Genomic DNA, 18085 nt, shown 5'->3' with positions numbered 1-18085 from the left:
CTCTAGTCGATCCATGTGACTTAAGTCCCTCATCGCTGGAACCATTCTAATAAATCTTTTCTGCAACCTCTCTAAGGCCTTCACATCCTTCCTAAAGTGCGATGCCCAGAAGAGGATACAATACTCCAGTTGAGGCCGAACCAGTGTTTTATAAAGGTTCATCATAACTTCCTTGCTTTTGTACTCTGTGCCTCATTGGTGTTTGTGATATCTAGCTGTACTCAGATGGTTATTGTGTTTGCCGATATAATAAGTCACTGCACTTCAAAGCTATATATGTTAAGTGAAGGCCAAGTGAAGTGTTAGAATACCTCCTCCCCACTCCCATTCTTTCTTGCTTTCTTCTGGCCTGACTCGGCTCAGCTCTCTTTTCTGTTTTATAGTAGCAGTGTGTGCAGTACTAAGCTAGCATAATGAAGCCTGTGGTTTTGGGCCTGGCCTGGGCATGGAGATTTAATATTCTGTAAGACTATTCAACAAGTAATGGGCCTGCAAAGGAACGTGTACTGTATTCTGAAAGGAAATGAAATTACCCACTTGACTAAATTAGCATACATTCAAATTAATAAACTGATTTTGGCTCTACAGGTCATCAAACCTAGAAAAGGCATTATAGTGGACATAAAAGACAGCCTGAGTAAGCTGCTCCCTCAGCACACAGGCAATAAAGAGACAGTTGACCTGGTCAATACACTGACGTTCACTCTCCCTCTGCGCATAATGAGATTTATATTCGTGTAAACTCTACAACGTAAAAGCTTCAGATTCAATAAATCTACCAAATTTACCAATAAAAGTGACAAGCGATGGGTGCTAAAATATTTGAGAAGAGGCTGTGGATATCATAATACAGTCCTAAAGTCACTCAAAATAACTGTTTGAAATCCTATTACAAGAAGTGTGATTTGTCAGTACAATGAATTTCAACAACACAATTAAAATGGTGTCAACAAGCTAATCACAGTCTACTTGCCAAGCAACTAATTTTACTGCTTCACACTCTTATTGCGTTGTTCCATTAAATGTATGTTTCAATACTATTGTTATTATTCCCTCCTCAGAGAGTCCACCCTTAACCCTTGCATTTTGCCCAATTGCACCATATCGCCAATTTCTCCAAGACATTTAAATGCATTATTACCATGTAAACAGTGCACTCACATCTCCTAGGTTTTGTTTGAGTCCATCCAATCTGGCTTCTAACCACCCATAACACCGAGATGACCCTAGTCAGAGTCACAAATGATATGTGCGACTGCCATAGCAGCTCACTGTCCTGCCATAACCTCCTTCAACACTGGTGACCACTCCTATTCTCCTCCACTGCCCCTCCACAGTCCATCATCATGGCAATTCCCCTCTTGTGGCTGGACTCCTGTCCTGACAAACCTACTGCATCTCTTTAAACAGTTTTTTCTCCCCTGCTTACATGCTCACCTTTGATCTGCTCGAAAGCTTCACCCTGGTTCCCAGACATTCATTCTTTGCAGACCACCCCTCAAACACCGTCCTTAAACATGAGATCAGATATGCAAGTACATCAAAGACATTCATCACCAATGTTCCCTGTAGGCTGCACTATGTTCTGCGCAGCCTGTTTCTTTCAATGCACGGTCCCATTAAATTTCTGTGCATAAGAACATAAGAACATAAGAATTAGGAACAGGAGTAGGCCATCTAGCCCCTCGAGCCTGCTCCGCCATTCAACAAGATCATGGCTGATCTGGCCGTGGACTCAGCTCCACTTACCCGCCCGCTCCCCGTAACCCTTAATTCCCTTATTAGTTAAAAATATATCTATCTGTGATTTGAATACATTCAATGAGCTAGCCTCAACTGCTTCCTTGGGCAGAGAATTCCACAGATTCACAACCCTCTGTGAGAAGAAATTCCTCTCAACTCGGTTTTAAATTGGCTGTGCTCCCTAGTTCTATTCTCCCTGACCAGTGGAAACAACCTCTCTGCCTCTATCTTGTCTATCCCTTTCATTATTTTAAATGTTTCTATAAGATCACCCCTCATCCTTCTGAACTCCAACGAGTAAAGACCCAGTCTACTCAATCTGTCATCATAAGGTAAACCCCTCATCTTCGGAATCAGCCTAGTGAATCGTCTCTGTACCCCCTCCAAAGCTAGTATACCCTTCCTTCAGAAAGGTATATCAAAACTGCACGCAGTACTCCAGGTGCGGCCTCACCAATACCCTATACAGTTGCAGCAGGACCTCCCTGCTTTTGTACTCCATCCCTCTTGCAATGAAGGCCAACATTCCATTCGCCTTCCTGATTACCTGCTGCACCTGCAAACTAACTTTTTGGGATTCATGCACAAGGACCCCCAGGTCCCTCTGCACTGCAGCATGTTGTAATTTCTCCCCATTCAAATAATATTCCCTTTTTTCTGTTTTTTTTTCCAAGGTGGATGACCTCACATTTTCCGACATTGTATTCCATCTGCCACACCTTAGCCCATTTGCTTAATCTATCTAAATCTCTTTGCAACCGCTCTGTGTCCTCTACACAACCCGCTTTCCCACTAATCTTTGTGTCATCTGCAAATTTTGTTACACTACACTCTGTCCCCTCTTCCAGGTCATCTATGTATATTGTAAACAGTTGTGGTTCCAGCACTGATCCCTGTGGCACACCACTAACCACCAATTTCCAACCCAAAAAGGACCCATTTATCCCGACTCTCTGCTTTCTGTTAGCTAGCCAATTCTCTATCCATGCTAATAAATTTCCTCTGACTCCGCGTACCTTTATCTTCTGCAGTAACCTTTTGTGTGGCACCTTATCGAATGCCTTTTGGAAATCTAAATACACCACATCCATCGATACACCTCTATCCACCATGCTCGTTATATCCTCAAAGAATTCCAGTAAATTAGTTAAACATGATTTCCCCTTCATGAATCCATGTTGTGTCTGCTTGATTGCACTATTCCTATCTAGATGTCCCGCTATTTCTTCCTTAATGATAGCTTCAAGCATTTTCCCCACTACAGATGTTAAACTAACCGGCCTATAGTTACCTGCCTTTTGTCTGCCCCCTTTTTTTAAACAGAGGCGTTACATTAGCTGCTTTCCAATCCGCTGGTACCTCCCCAGAGTCCAGAGAATGTTGGTAGATTATAACGAATGCATCTGCTATAACTTCTGCCATCTCTTTTAATACCCTGGAATGCATTTCATCAGGACCAGGGGACTTGTCTACCTTGAGTCCCATTAGCCTGTCCAGCACTACCCCTCTAGTGATAGTGATTATCTCAAGGTCCTCCCTTCCCACATTCCCGTGACCAGCAATTTTTGGCATGGTTTTTGTGTCTTCCACTGTGAAGACCGAAGCAAAATAATTATTTAAGGTCTCAGCCATTTCCACATTTTCCATTATTAAATCCCCCTTCTCATCTTCTAAGGGACCAACATTTACTTTAGTCACTCTTTTCCGTTTTATATATCGGTAAAAGCTTTTACTATCTGTTTTTATGTTTTGCGCAAGTTTACTTTCGTAATCTATCTTTCCTTTCTTTATTGCTTTCTTAGTCATTCTTTGCTGTCGTTTAAAATTTTCCCAATCTGCTAGTTTCCCACTAACCTTGGCCACCTTATATGCATTGGTTTTTAATTTGATACTCTCCTTTATTTCCTTGGTTATCCACGGCTGGTTATCCCTTCTCTTACCGCCCTTTTTCACTGGAATATATTTTTGTTGAGCACTATGAAAGAGCTCCTTAAAAGTCCTCCACTGTTCCTCAATTGTGCCACCATTTAGTCTGTGTTTCCAGTCTCCTTTAGCCAACTCTGCCCTCATTCCATTGTAGTCCCCTTTGTTTAAGCATAGTTAGCTCGTTTGAGACACTACTTCCTTATCCTCAATCTGTATTACAAATTCAACCATACTGTGATCACTCATTCCTAGAGGATCTTTTACTAGGAGATCGTTTATTATTCCTGTCTCATTACACAGGACCAGATCTAAGATAGCTTGCTCCCTTGTAGGTTCTGCTACATACTGTTATAAGAAACAATCCGTATGCCTCCTCCAGGCTACCCCGTGCGATTTGATTTGACCAATCGATATGTTGGTTAAAATCCCCCATGATTACTACCGTTCCTTTTTCACATGCCTCCATTATTACCTTGATTATTGCCTGCCCCACCGTGAAGTTATTATTTGGGGGCCTATAAACTACGCCCACCAGTGACTTTTTCCCCTTACTATCTCTAATCTCCACCCACAATGATTCAACATTTTGTTCATTAGAGCCAATATTGTCTCTCACAACTGCCCTGATATCATCCTTTATTAACAGAGCTACCCCACCTCCTTTCCCTTCTTGTCTATCTTTCCGAATTGTCAGATACCCCTGTATGTTTAATTCCCAGTCTTGGCCACCCTGCAACCACGTTTCTGTAATGGCCACCAAATCATACCCATTTGTAATGATTTGTGCCGTCAACTCATTTACTTTATTTTGAATGCTGCGTGCGTTTATGTAGAATGTTTTAATACTAGTTTTTAAACCATGATTTTAAGTTTTGACCCCTCCTGCAGCCCCTTTATATTCATACATATTGTCCCTTCCCATTACCTTGTGGTTTACACTTACTCCAGTGCTACTCTGCTCTGTTGCCTCCTGCCTTTTGCATTCTTTCTTGGGGTCCTGTTCATCTGAGCCCTCACCCACTCTAACTAGCTCAGAGCCCTCTCCTGGGTTCTGAATACTTCTTGCATTGATGCACCGAGCTTCCATGCTTGCCCTTTTAATACACCTTGACCCTTTAGAATTTTGCTGCACAGTGGCCCTTTTTGTTTTTTGCCTTGGGTTTCTCTGCCCTCCACTTTTACTCATCTCCTTTCTGTCTTTTGCTTCTGTCTCCATTTTGTTTCCCTCTATCTCCCTGCATTGGTTCCCATCCCCCTGCCATATTAGTTTAACTTCTCCCCAACAGCACTAGCAAACACTCCCCCTAGGACATTGGTTTCGGTCCTGCCCAGGTGCAGACCGTCCAGTTTGTACTGGTCCCACCTCCCTCAGAACCGGTTCCAATGCCCCAGGAATTTGAATCCCTCCCTGCTGCACCACTGCTCAAGCCACGTATTCATCTGAGCTATCTTGCGATTCCTACTCTGACTAGCATGTGGCACTGGTAGCAATCCCGAGATGACTACTTTTGAGGTCCTACGTTTTAATTTAGCTCCTAGCTCCTTAAATCCGTCTCGTAGGACCTCATCCCTTTTTTTATCTATATCGTTGCTACCAATGTGCACCACGACAACTGGCTGTTCACCCTCCCTTTTCAGAATGTCCTGCACCCGCTCCGAGACATCCTTGACCCTTGCACCAGGGAGGCAACATACCATCCTGGAGTCTCGATTGCGGCCGCAGAAACGCCTATCTATTCCCCATACAATTGAATCCCCTATCACTATCGTTCTCCCACTCTTTTTCCTGCTCTCCTGTGCAGCAGAGCCAGCCACGGTGCCATGAACTTGGCTGCTGCTGCCCTCCCCTGATGAGTTATCCCCCTCAACAGTACCCAAAGCGGTGTATCTGTTTTGCAGGGGGATGACCGCAGGGGACCCCTGCACTACCTTCCTTGCACTGCTCTTCCTGCTGGTCTTCCATTCCCTAACTGGCTGTGGACCCTTCACTTGCGGTAAGACCAACTCGCTACATGTGCTACTCACGTCATTCTCAGCATCGTGGTATTTCTGATGTCGAAGCTTGTGAGCGGCCTGCGCGGGATTTGCTCATCACTACCTCTACCATCAGTATCAGCTCCAAGACTTTTGCCATGTTTACAGGCAGTCTGTCCAAGATCAAGGTCTGACTGAGTTGTAATTTTCTTCAGCTCAACATTGGTAAAACCAAATCCATTCTTTTCGGCTCTCATTACCACCTCAAGACGTATGCACGTGGACATACTATCAACATTTTCAGACAACACAAAAATAGGAAACAAGGTTAACTGCGATATGGAGTATCAGTGGCTTCAAAACGACATGGACAAATTAGTATATTGGGCCGACACCTCTGAGGTGAAATTTAATATCGAGAATTTGAGAGGAAAAATGAGAGGAAACAACAAAACAACAGCTTGTATCTATAAAGTGCCTTTAAGAATAGAAACATGTCCCAAGGCGCTTCAGAGGCGCAATGAAAAAAAGCTGAGCCAAAGAAGGAGATATTAGTAGTGGTAAAGATATGGGTTTTAAGGAGGCACTTAAAGGAGAGGAAGGTAGAGAAGCAGAGCAGTTTAGGAAGGAAATTCCAAAGCGTGGGACCGAGGCAGCTAAATGCCAATGGAGAGTTGATGGGAGGGCAGATGCACAAGAGGCCAGACAGAATCAGAGGAACAGAGAATTTGGGGAAGGGGTTACAGCACTTGAGGAAGTTACAGAGATAGAGAGGGATTAAGTCATGTAGGAATTTAAACACAAGTATGAGAATTTTAAAACTGATATAACCAGGACCCAATGTAGATCAGTGAGGACAGGAGTGATGGATGATAGAACATGGGAAGTAGAATGTTGGACAAGCTGAAGTTTGCAGAGGGTGTAGAAGAGGAGGCTGGCCAGAAGAGCATGGGAATAGTTGAGTTTGGACAAAGGCATGGAAGCAGGTTTCAGCAGCAGATGGGCTGAGTTAGCGGTGGAAGAAATCGATGTTACGAAGATGGAGAGGATTTGGGACCAGAAGAAGTTCAGCTTGGCATTAAATAGGATGCTGAGGTTTCTGACAATTTATTTCAGCCAGAGGCCTAGAGTTGCTGCTGAAGAGACAGTTTTGGTGCTGGCCAAAGATGATGGCTTTGGTCTTCCTAATGTTTAGCTGGAGGAATTTGCATATCCTTAACCCTGCCAAAATGTCTGAGATTGGTTAAAATCTCTGGGAAAGATGGGAACATCACCTGTGAGGGGTTTTCTGGTAAACCAATTCCTTAAAGTGACCAATTTCAGTAACAACAGAAATAATTCACAACAGAACAGGGGAAATATATATAATAACAATGGCGTTAAGTGAAAAGAATTTTATTATGCTGGTAAATTGCTTGTGGCACTGCCCATCGTCAGTTGATGAATATAGAATTTTAAAAATATATATATATTATGGCAACAGAGTTGGGAAATAGACTTCAGAAAGCCACTCCACAGAGTCACCTAGTGTTTAGAGCCTGCAACTACATTGTGACAGTTAACATTGCAAAATTGATTGGGAAATGTGGACACAATTTGCAAAGATAAATATTGACAAAAAATGTGTGACCAAAAATCATGACAAGATGAAGTCAAGTTTGTGGAAAGGAAGTGTGCGTCCTACACAAGATTTTGTAATCATATATAGGCAGTATAAATTAGGACCTTAGATAGGCAAAGTAGGTCAGTGCCCAAAGGGAACATAGTCAATTAACTCTCTGAGCACTTTGTTTTCTTGCCAAGATGTTATAGGGCTGTCCTGAAAATGTTTTACATAACGAAAAAAACTATAAATAAATATCTAAATTTATAAAATAGTAGATATAGTGGAGGAAGTCAATAACCAATTCAGTCTTGTGGTGACATTGATGCTCTTGTGGGCGTAAGAAATTACCAGAGCTTTCTCCCATAAATGTACTGTTTTTGGATAACCATATTCTGTGGATGGAGATTTACCCTGGTTCCTCTCACCATCCCCCACTGACCCAACAACAGTTCTTTGGCCCATGAGCGAAGTGTTATTTGAACACAACTAAATTGCAGCTGCTCCAGAAAAGCAGGGCCCACCCAATCCTCAACTACCTAATACTCAACATTATAAATATGGGAGGAGGGCTGGTCAAGCAAGATTGGGGATGGCAAAAATTGTACATATTCAATTGTGTAGCCTTATACTGACTTTGATGCCAGTGGAGGCAGCAGCAGGGGAAGACAAAAAGAAAGAACAAGAATTAAAAAACTACAAGACCAGGGTATCTACTCCAAAACGCCAACAAAACACCAAACCATGTGTTTCTCACTTTCATAGAACCATCTGGTTCTAGTCTCAGAGGCGGACTCCAGAATTGAGGAACTCTTATTCTGCACGTGTGTGTGCCACGGATGGTTCTGGGAATCTGATGCTGAGATCGTCTCTGATTCAGCATGCTCACGCTGTTTTGCTTTGCGATACCAGCACGTTGATCTACTGAAGCAACTCAGTATTTTTTTAGTAGGCCACAGAAGACAGCTGATTGCCAGACTTTGCTGCGTTGGCTGTCCAAACGTTTGGGTCACTTATGCTTGCGAATGCCATTGATGGCACAGGACCTGCAAGTCTGCAGTCGCTGACACTCCAGTACAGTAAAACCGCTATAGTATCAGTTCAAATCTACCCAAAACTTAACAACTTTCACTTACAGTTTTCTGCAGGATCTTTGCAGCATATTGTTTCTGGGTTCGCTTTTCTTGACATCTGTATACAACAGATGTGGCACCCCTATGAGAGAGAGAGAAAAGCCAGAAGAAAATAATCCCAAACCACTGAGAATCATTCTGCAGCCTCATTACTGTACAACATTATTTCCTTTGTTCAATCAGCGTTTACTTTTGGTGTTTATTAACAGTCCTGGAGGATGAAATACCTATCCAATTTTCATCTGACAAGACAGGGACCAATATTCTTCACTTTTGAGCTCCAGAGACAAAAGGAAAATAAAGCAAATATTTTGATCCAGTTCACTAAAAACTGAAATCCATTCTGTCATTTATTGCCGCGTTACACGTCATACTCTTATCATTCTCCCCATTGCAAATACAAATTTGTGAACTATTCAGCAACTAAAAATACAATTCTCCAGTGTTGCCGTACCACAACATTCTTTATATGGTATCCTTCCACTGAATTTAAATTGTATTAAGTGATATTCAGTGAATAACCATTCATGTGTTTGTCTGAAATTCCTTTGTCTACTATTTCAATGAAAGTCTTAACGCTTTTAAAACAAATTTCATACAAATGAAATCTGTTCATTACTAAAATTGCACAGTGCTAATTCACCCTGTAAGTCTATGGGCTGGAACCTCCACTTTTGGGCTTTTCACTCAAAAATGGGCATTATTTCCGGTGTGGCCATTATAAAAGGGTTTTCAGATCGCTGGCTTCTCGCCCATTCTCAAAACACCTAGTTTCCATTTTTGAAAATGGGCGTTACCGCAAGCGATATCAAATGGGCGGTAGCGTTAAATTTTTCTGACCTTCTGCCGTAAAGTGTCCTTAGCAACGGCATGGCAACGCTCGATTCCCGCGATTCAGGAGGTCAAAGGTCATCATGACATGCGCAGAAGAGGAGACAGAGAGAGAGGGAGCTCAGAGGCACTGAAAGCGTGTATGGCTGTGGTGTGTGCTTGTCTGGCTGTTGTGAGAGGCACGACAGAAATTCACCAGTAGCAAAAAACCTACTAAGCACCAAGAACATAGTTGGTACTGAGTTTTAGTCCAACAAATAAGATATAACATAGAAGGGATGGAGGAGGCCCTGGAGCTGGTAGCCAGGAACACTGGTGGCAGAGGACTCCCAGTGGTCCCCGAGCATGGCACTGCACCCCTAGGTTCCGCACCACCACTGCGAACGACAGATGAGAGCAAGGACCAAGATCCTGCTTCTGCATCAGAGAATGCTGCTCCCTTGGCACCCCCCCGCTCCCGTACCCGTGCAACGACCACATCTGCCTTCATCACCCCCAATGAGGCACTGCCTGAGGAGCTCCTCGGCCAGGCGCTGTGGAGCGAGGAGGGGAAGGGGTAGATGTGGGGAGAAGAAGGGGAGGGGGGAAGGAAAGTGAGGTGCATGTGCGCAGGTGATGGCTGTGTTATATATCCATTTGGGTGTATGCAATTTGTTGCAATGTATGGGGGCTGGGGACCATGCTCCTGCTTTGCCTTTGTATTCTGTGTTGCTGGATATGTTGAACATGTGATTTATGTCAATGGTGGAAAAAGTGGGGTATGAGCGAGGGTTGGGTGTTATTGGCTGTGATACTTACGATTTCAGACCAATGTTGGTATTAAATTTTTGTTATTGAACATAACCTTGTTGCGCATTGTCTCAGATAGCGGGACCGTTACACACTGGTGATTCCTTACCATGAAAGGGTTAAATACAACTTAACATCAATCAATGTAAACTTTAACTGGCACCAAGATGATGGGCACCATTGATGTCTGAGCTGCACACACACAGCAGTTTGTCAGCGTTGTCAGTCACATCAGCGCCCTTTTAGGCAAATCTTTCAAATATCAACTCCTCACGTAAGAGTGGGATTTAACAAATGCCAGCCACACCGCTGGCGTTCGTTCCGGTTAGTTTCACTTTTTATGGCCGTTTTTTTGAGCGAGCGATATTGTGGGCGATATGTGTGCGAGGTGGTGAAATTGACAATGGACGATCTCCATGGCCGCTAGTTTGGGTAAAAATGCTCTTTACGACAAAAAACAGTGGGCGGGCATTAATATTGAATCTCGGCGTTAATTCCGTGCGGAAAGTAATGCTGGGCGATATTATGGCCGTTGAATTCACCCATTCTGCTGATTCAGCCCCAAAAAATGGGCGGGCGGTAATATTTTTTCCTGGCATTAAGCACATGGGGAAAGTAACGCTCGCCGATAAGTTTCCTAAAAATGCCCGTCAGTTTCCATTTTGTGCCAAAATGGGCGTTATACGTCATTTCAACGGCAAAATGGCCGTTAAGTGGGCGTTAAGCAAGCAAAAAAAGTGGAGGTTCTAGCCCCATGCCTCTAATGAGGGCAAGTAAATTATGAAAAATCAAATTATACACTTAACAATAGTTCAAATCAGGTTAAACACAAAATTCAGGAAGCAGGGACTAACATAACATTAATAAAAACAGGAAATGCTGGAAATACTCAGCAGGTCAGGCAACGTCTGTGGAGAGACAAACAAAGTTAACGTTTCAGGTTGATAACCTTTCATCAGAATGTTCTGACAAAGGATCATAAGCTGTATTTACCTGAGTAAAGTGTTATGAGAGCACATTAGCATATTAGTTAGGTTATAGGTGCTGGCTGCAAAGGCTTATAGCAGTTGATTACCTTATTTAGACTATAGAAAGAAAGACTTGCATTTATATAGCACCTTTCACGGCTCAGTGAAGTACTTTTTGAAGTGTAGCCACTGTTGTAACATCGGAAATGCAGCAGCCAATTTGTGCATGGCAAGCTCCCACAATCAGCAATGTGATAATGACCAGGTCATCTGTTTTAGTGATGGAGATTGAAGGATAATAATTGGCCAGGACACCGGGGATAACTCCCCTGTTTTTCTTCGAAATGATGCCGAAAAGGATCTTTTACTATCCATGTAATAACGGATGACCTGTACAGGGATGTTGAGTGCAGATAGATCAATTCAACTTAATTTATATTGATCGAACAATTCATGAAATGAAATCAACTGCAGTTGTGTAATTAAAACTAAGTAAGAACTCAGGTTGTAAGCCCTTTCAAACCTAAAATAAGTATAAACATGGGTAAATGAGGTTTATGATCAAAAAGAGTGATACAGATTTCAAACCTGTTATGTATGTATGTTGACCTTACCCAAATGGTAAGAGTATCCCATGAGGGAGCGGTGCACAAGTTACCACTGTGGATTGTTTCAGGTGATGGGCCAACGCTGCTTGGCAGAAGGTGGGTGGGAAAGATTCGATGGAACTGGGAAGACCTCTGTGTACACTCTTCGGCAAACGAGGCCTCCCTTTCCCAAAGGCCAAGCAAACCCTCTCTTCCAGCTGATCCATTTGCAGATCCCCGAGGCACAGGCCGCTCATCACAACCATGAGGAGGTAATGTTCAACCGAGCAGAGGTACAGGCGCGGTACCCACCACCCGAAGCCGACGACCCCTTTGCGATGATGGAAGAGGCTCCAGGTCGACCATGCTGAGTGGGACTCCGGCCGAAACGATCCGAATGCGTCTTCCAGAGGCAAAATACCTGGGGAGGAAGAACATGGCAATCGGCATCACGGACACGGATGAGAGGGCATCCAGACCATGGGACGAGAAGGCATACAGATCACGGGACGAAGGTGCGTCCAAACCACGGGATGGGAGTGTGTTCAGGCCACGGGATGAGAGAGCGTCCAGACCACGGGACAAGAGAGCGTTCAGACCACGGAAGGTCGCCGCAACGGAATGGAGGAATGTGTCGCCCAGCAAGGAAGACGACTGGGTTCGGGGCAAAGGTAAAGTGGCAGCCGCGGTGAAGGCCAGGAACCCACCACGCTCAAATAAATTGTGTGCGCCATGTAACCCGTGCGAGCGGTACTTCGAGGCCAATGATGTACCAATTGTATGGGGTTGGGGGTACCGTATAACAAGCCAAAGTAGCGGGTGAACACCAACCGGTCGTATATGTATCTGACAAAGGTACCTGTAACAAGTGATGTGTTATCACACGGGGTCGGGCATGTTGTACAGCAAGCCAACGTAGCGGGCGAACCCCAACCAGTTGTATATGCATCTAACAAAGCATCCGTAGCAAGTGAGATGTTACAGCACGGGGTCGGGAGTGTTGCATAGCAAGCAAAAGTAGCGGGCGAGCCCCAAACGATTGATCATGTATCAAATAAGTTAAACAAAGCAGCAACCACGGGACTAAAGAGACGTACCAAAGAGTTCCCAATATGTGTTCAAGTCAGGCAAGCTGCCCATCCCACAAGCTTCGGAGAGTAGAGGCACCATTATCGATGCGTTGTTTCGAGAATGTCCAACACTGTCTGTGCACTGTAACATGATCCGCTCTGGCCAGGCACAGAGAGCGGCACCCATGCTCTCAGTTGGCCACCGTTGCCCACCCCCGGGGTGGAAAAGGAGCAGCCTGCAGACCCACTCGCGATCGTGGAAATGCTAGAAAGTGAGGGGTCAACCATAACGGCCCCCCAGCTTCGGACCTGGACCAGCCAGGATCCCATGTTACCGCCTGCCAAAGGTGAACTGCTAGACGGGATGTGGCGACCTATCCTCCTAAAGGACGATAGACCCATCCCAACATTGCAAAGCAAGGCAGGACGGCTACACGCAGTCAGTGATCCGGGGCCCCCATACTACGGCCCAATGTCCACGGGGACCACTAGGCCTCCCGCCACCACCGAAAGTCTTAAGGCCATTGCGGCCATCCTGGGCTTGCCAGACCTCAGGGTCAGCGCCCAAATCACGAAACCCAGCACCACGCCTGCCATGGTCGGCTCCTCACCGACCCGGCCATCTTGGGTGTTACGCAATCACCAGACCGAATCACTTGGAACCGAGCCTTCCGCGTGCCATCAGCAGAGAATGCACCATAAGTGCACGGCCCCTCCACGCGACATCAGAAGAAGTGATGTAGACCATGTTCAGGGCTGCTAGCACCGCATTAGCCAAGGGGGGGAATGGAGTGTATGTGATGAAAACGGAATGTTTGACTGCGAAACCATGTACCGGGCCAACGAGTAAAGCAGTGGGACGAGACCAAACTGCGAACGACAGATAACCAGGAACCACACCGTAAGGACCTGGCCCCCAGCGACCCACCAACACAATCAACTTCGCCGTCAAACACAAGGATGAACCCACCACGTCAGGACTTCAACCCAGGCGATCAACCCGGGGGCGCGGGGCGCCACATCACCTCAACTTGCAAATAACTTGCACAATAAGACTTTGGGGGGGGGAGTGATGATATGTATGTATGTTGACCTTACCCAAATGTAAGACTTGCCACCAAGGGGCACATCTGTGGGAGAGCTAAGGGTCACCTGTGCACCCTGGGACAAGCAGGTATAAAAGCTGACTCACCACGCTGCTTCCTCACTCTAGAGTCTGAAATAAAGAGACCAAGGTCACAATAGTTTGAGCTTGCGATGTAGTCCTGTGGATTTATTCGGAACATAACAAAACCCATTTAAATACATGAGCCTTGAAATTGCATTGGCATCAAAATACTTTATTCACTCTTTTAATGGCATTGTTTAAAATAAACGGATTGTGAAAATAGCAGACAAGGGAATGTGTAGGCTTAAATTCACACAGCACATTTTTAAGGCCATGGAGCTACTTTTATTGCGAAGAGTGTGATTCGTCAAAGTTAAAATTTTAACTTCAAATGAATGAAGCATGGCAGGTTTTCCGAAGCAAAAACCATCTTCCTCACGAGTATCCAAAAACATTGCCAGCAAGACTGACTTGCTTTTATATAGTGGGGCTGAAATTCACCATCACCAAAGGGACGGCTACCGAGGAATTTGGGCAGTGAAAAAAATCGATGGGCCGCTGCGGTCGGGTACTTTTCCCTCCCCGAGCCATATTCAACTCGGGGAGGGGTTTGAGCGGTGTTCACTTCCGCCGGAAACGGCGCGGTAAAGCCGCAGTAAAGGAAGGTTTCCAGCGGTGAGCTCTGCAGCTGGAAAGGGACTTCCACAGCGAAATTCACCGAGGAAAAGGTTGGACCTTTCCCGGCAGTGTCCCCGCGAGGTTTCCGATGCGGTGCTCGAACGCGACACCGCTGGGGCTCTTTGGTAGGTAAATAGTTTTATTACTTATTTGTGTTTTTATTTCATTTTCCAGCATGCATCCACAGTATTTATCTTTGGAAAAAGTTTTATTACTTATTAGTGTTCTTATTTCATTTTCCATGGTCCGCAGTATTTATCTCTTGATATAGTTTTATTAATTGTTTTGCCTCCATTAAACCTGCTGAGTGCTGCTCAGAGGTTTGCATATAGCTCTGTACTTTTGTACAACTTTCAGGTGGGCTGCAGGGACCTGTGTGGCAGGGTTCACCCTGAGGATGGGAGGAGAGTTGGGAGGGCGACACCTGGTCAGAAGCAGAGCGGCACGCAGGAGAAGGCGTCGCCATCAGCACCGTGCACAGAGGCAGTGGGCAAGGGAGGCAGCAGCCATGATTGGTTCATTCTGTGCCAGACCAGTGTGCCCGCCGTCTTCACCGGCCCCAATCAGGATTTTGCGGTTGGCTGCTTGGGGACAAGGGATATTCTCTGTGGCTGCTCACTCCTCTGCGGAACCCCAGGGCCAGAGCATGCATACAATGACACTCATTGTGCCACCAGGTACATCATCAAGCATCCTTAAGCAGAGGTTCCGGTGCCTGGACCAATCTGGTGGCACCTTGCAGTAGTCTTCTCAACGGGGTCTCCATAATCATCGTGGTCTGCTGCATGCTGCACAACCTGGCCATCATGAGGGGACAGCCGCTGGAGGTCGAGCCAGCAGTACCACCTGAGGAGGAGGAGGAGAAGGAGGAGGAGGAGGAGGATCTCCGTTGACCCAGGGATAGGAGGCGTCGACCCAGAACCACCCTGGGAGGGCTGGGTGCAGACTGGCCAGCACCCTCCTGCGAGGGTGCGTCCTCACATATATGGAGGTGCTTGACACCCCCCCTGCAATTTCCCTCCATGCATTATGTACTGTCTGTCTGCCAGATCTCCCCACGTCAGGAAACAGTATTCTTCTTCTGTCCTCCACACCGTCCATCAGTGTCTCCAGCTCCATATCAGTGAACCTGTTGGCTCTCCTTACACCTCTTACACCAGCCATCCTTCCAACCTTCTTCCCCCCCTCAGGGCCTTGCTGCAAACCCTTACTGTCATGTATGTAACCTTTATGTAACAACACTGCAATACTGTATATACGTAAGAAATGCACACCTTGACCACAGGGGGTGAACTTGTGGGAGACACTTCTCACCTGGTCATCCAGGTATATAAAGGGAGGTCCCACGCAGGGTCATCACTTCTTGGTCCTGTGAATAAAGGTTGAGGTCATGGAATGACCTTGTCCATAGAATGTGCCTCGTGTGGATTTGTGGTATTGTGCAAGGACTTTACATTGGCGACGAGAAACGGGAATCAACGACCCACGAGAATGGCCACCAGCAGCACAGATGAACGGCACTGTGTTGGTGAGGACTGGGATGATTTCATTGAGAGGCTCCAGCGGAGCTTTGTCACGAAGGACTGGCTGGGAGACGCAGCGGCCGACAAGCGAAGGGCTCATCTGCTGACCAGCTGTGGACCTAAGACTTATGCGCTCATGGAAGACCTGCTAGCACCCGAGAAGCCGGCGGACAAAACCTTTGAAGAGCTCAGCAAACTAATCAGTGAGCACCTCAAACCGGCGAGCAGCGTACACATGGCCCGACACAGATTCTATACCCACCGACGTCGGGAAGGACAGAGCATACCGGATTTCGTTGCGGACCTCCGGCGCTTGGCCAGCCTCTGTAAGTTCACAGACGTTTGCAGGGGGGAGATGCTAAGGGATTTCTTTATTGAGGGCATCGGTCATGCTGGGATTTTCAGAAAGCTAATTGAGACCAAGGACTTGACCTTGGAAGCGGCGGCGTTGATGGCTCAGACTTTTATGGCGGGGAGGAGGAAACCAAGATAATACACGCGCGCAATTCTGCCTCCAACGTGGCGATGGATCAGGGAGTCAATATCATAAATGCGACACAGAGCCCCGTAGGCAGGTAAGGGCAGTTCGACACACCCCAGGTAGCAATAGACCCAAAAATAAGTCTCCAACAGAGACAATGGCAGGCTGAACGGACATTTATGCCCCTACAGTGGACAATGCGGCCCGGGATGGGGCCATTGACACCCACTAACAAGGTGCTCAAGAGCAGTCAAAGGGACAATCAGTGAGGAATGCCTTGTAACAGCTCTTTTGTTCACAACAATGGGAATCTCAGTTCATGCTGGAGGTGTGGGGGCAGACATGCTGCCAGGACTTGCAGGTTTCAACAGTTCGTCTGCAGAAATTGTAACCTCAGTGGCCATTTAGCCAGAATGTGCAGAAAGCCTGTAACCAGACTAATATATGAGGTGGATGAATCAGATGAGGGGTCTGCAAGGCAGGATGACGTTTGGGGCAAATCAATGGATGCTGAAGTTCAGCAGGTTCATGTGGTAACCATTCACAGCTCATATACCAAAACGCCACCTATGATGTTGAAAGTCCTATTAAACGGCATCCTTGTACACATGGAGCTGGACACAGCGGCCAGCCAGTCACTCATGAGTGTTCAACAATTCGAAATGCTGTGGCCATTCAAAGCCAGCAGACCCAAACTAGAACGCATTGAGACGCAATTATGGACATACACCAAAGAAATCATTCCAGTGCTAGGCAGTGCAATGTTGGCGGTCACACACAATGGATCGGTGAACCGGCTGCCGCTCTGGATTGTCCTGGGCAATGGTCCCGCACTGTTGGGAAGGAGCTGGTTAGCTGAGATGAACTGGAAATGGGGGGATGTGCACGCCATGTCACCTGTGGAGCGAAGTTCATGCTCACAAGTTTTACAGCAATTTGAGTCACTATTTCAACCTGGCATCGGGACGTTCAAAGATACCAAAGTAGTGATACGCATCACCCCGGACGCCAGACCAGTGCACCACAAAGCCAGAGCTGTGCCGTATTTGATGCGGGAGAAAACTGAGAGCGCGTTGGACCGGTTGCTGAGAGAGGGCATCATCTCGCCCATTGAATTCAGCGACTGGGCGAGCCCCATCGTTCCCGTCCTAAAAGCGGATGGCTTGGTCAGGATCTGTGACAACTACAAGACCACTATCAACCGGGTGTCCCTACAAGACCAATACCCGCTCCCGAGAGCGGAGAACCTTTTTGCCACGCTGGCAGGCGGCAAGCTATTCACCAAGTTGGACCTCACTTCAGCTTACATGACCCAAGAACTGGCCGACGAATCTAAACTACTGACCACCATCACCACGCACAAGGGACTGTTTGTTTACAACAGGTGTCCGTTTGGCATTCGATCAACGGCCGCGATTTTTCAAAGAAACATGGAAAGCCTGCTCAAATCCATTCCCGGAACGATCGTATTTCAGGACGACATCCTCATCACCGGTCGTGACACCGAGGAACACCTCCACAACCTGGAGGAGGTGTTACGCCGACTGGACCGGGTAGGCCTGCGACTCAAGAAGTCTAAGTATGTGTTTTTGGCTCCCGAGGTCGAGTTTCTGGGCAGGAGGGTTGCTGCAGATGGGATTCAGCCTACCGAATCCAAAACAGAGGAGATTC

At 46.3% G+C, this 18085-nt stretch overlaps 1 protein-coding gene across 2 annotated transcripts in view; it reads right to left on the bottom strand.

Moving 5' to 3' along the window:
- The window catches only part of LOC139228550 (calcium/calmodulin-dependent protein kinase type IV-like), a 153640-nt gene that overhangs the window by 84975 nt on the left and 50580 nt on the right, over positions 1-18085 (bottom strand). For both annotated transcript variants that reach the window (XM_070859649.1, XM_070859650.1), the window contains exon 2: positions 8383-8461. In XM_070859649.1, the coding sequence (XP_070715750.1) occupies positions 8383-8461 (79 nt within the window). The remainder of the gene's footprint in view (positions 1-8382; positions 8462-18085) is intronic.

Source organism: Pristiophorus japonicus, chromosome 18, assembly GCF_044704955.1.
Source record: "Pristiophorus japonicus isolate sPriJap1 chromosome 18, sPriJap1.hap1, whole genome shotgun sequence".
In the NCBI taxonomy this organism is placed as follows: Eukaryota; Metazoa; Chordata; class Chondrichthyes; family Pristiophoridae; genus Pristiophorus; species Pristiophorus japonicus.
Note: the sequence above shows the minus strand (reverse complement) of the source record. Positions and strands in the feature narration are given on the sequence as shown.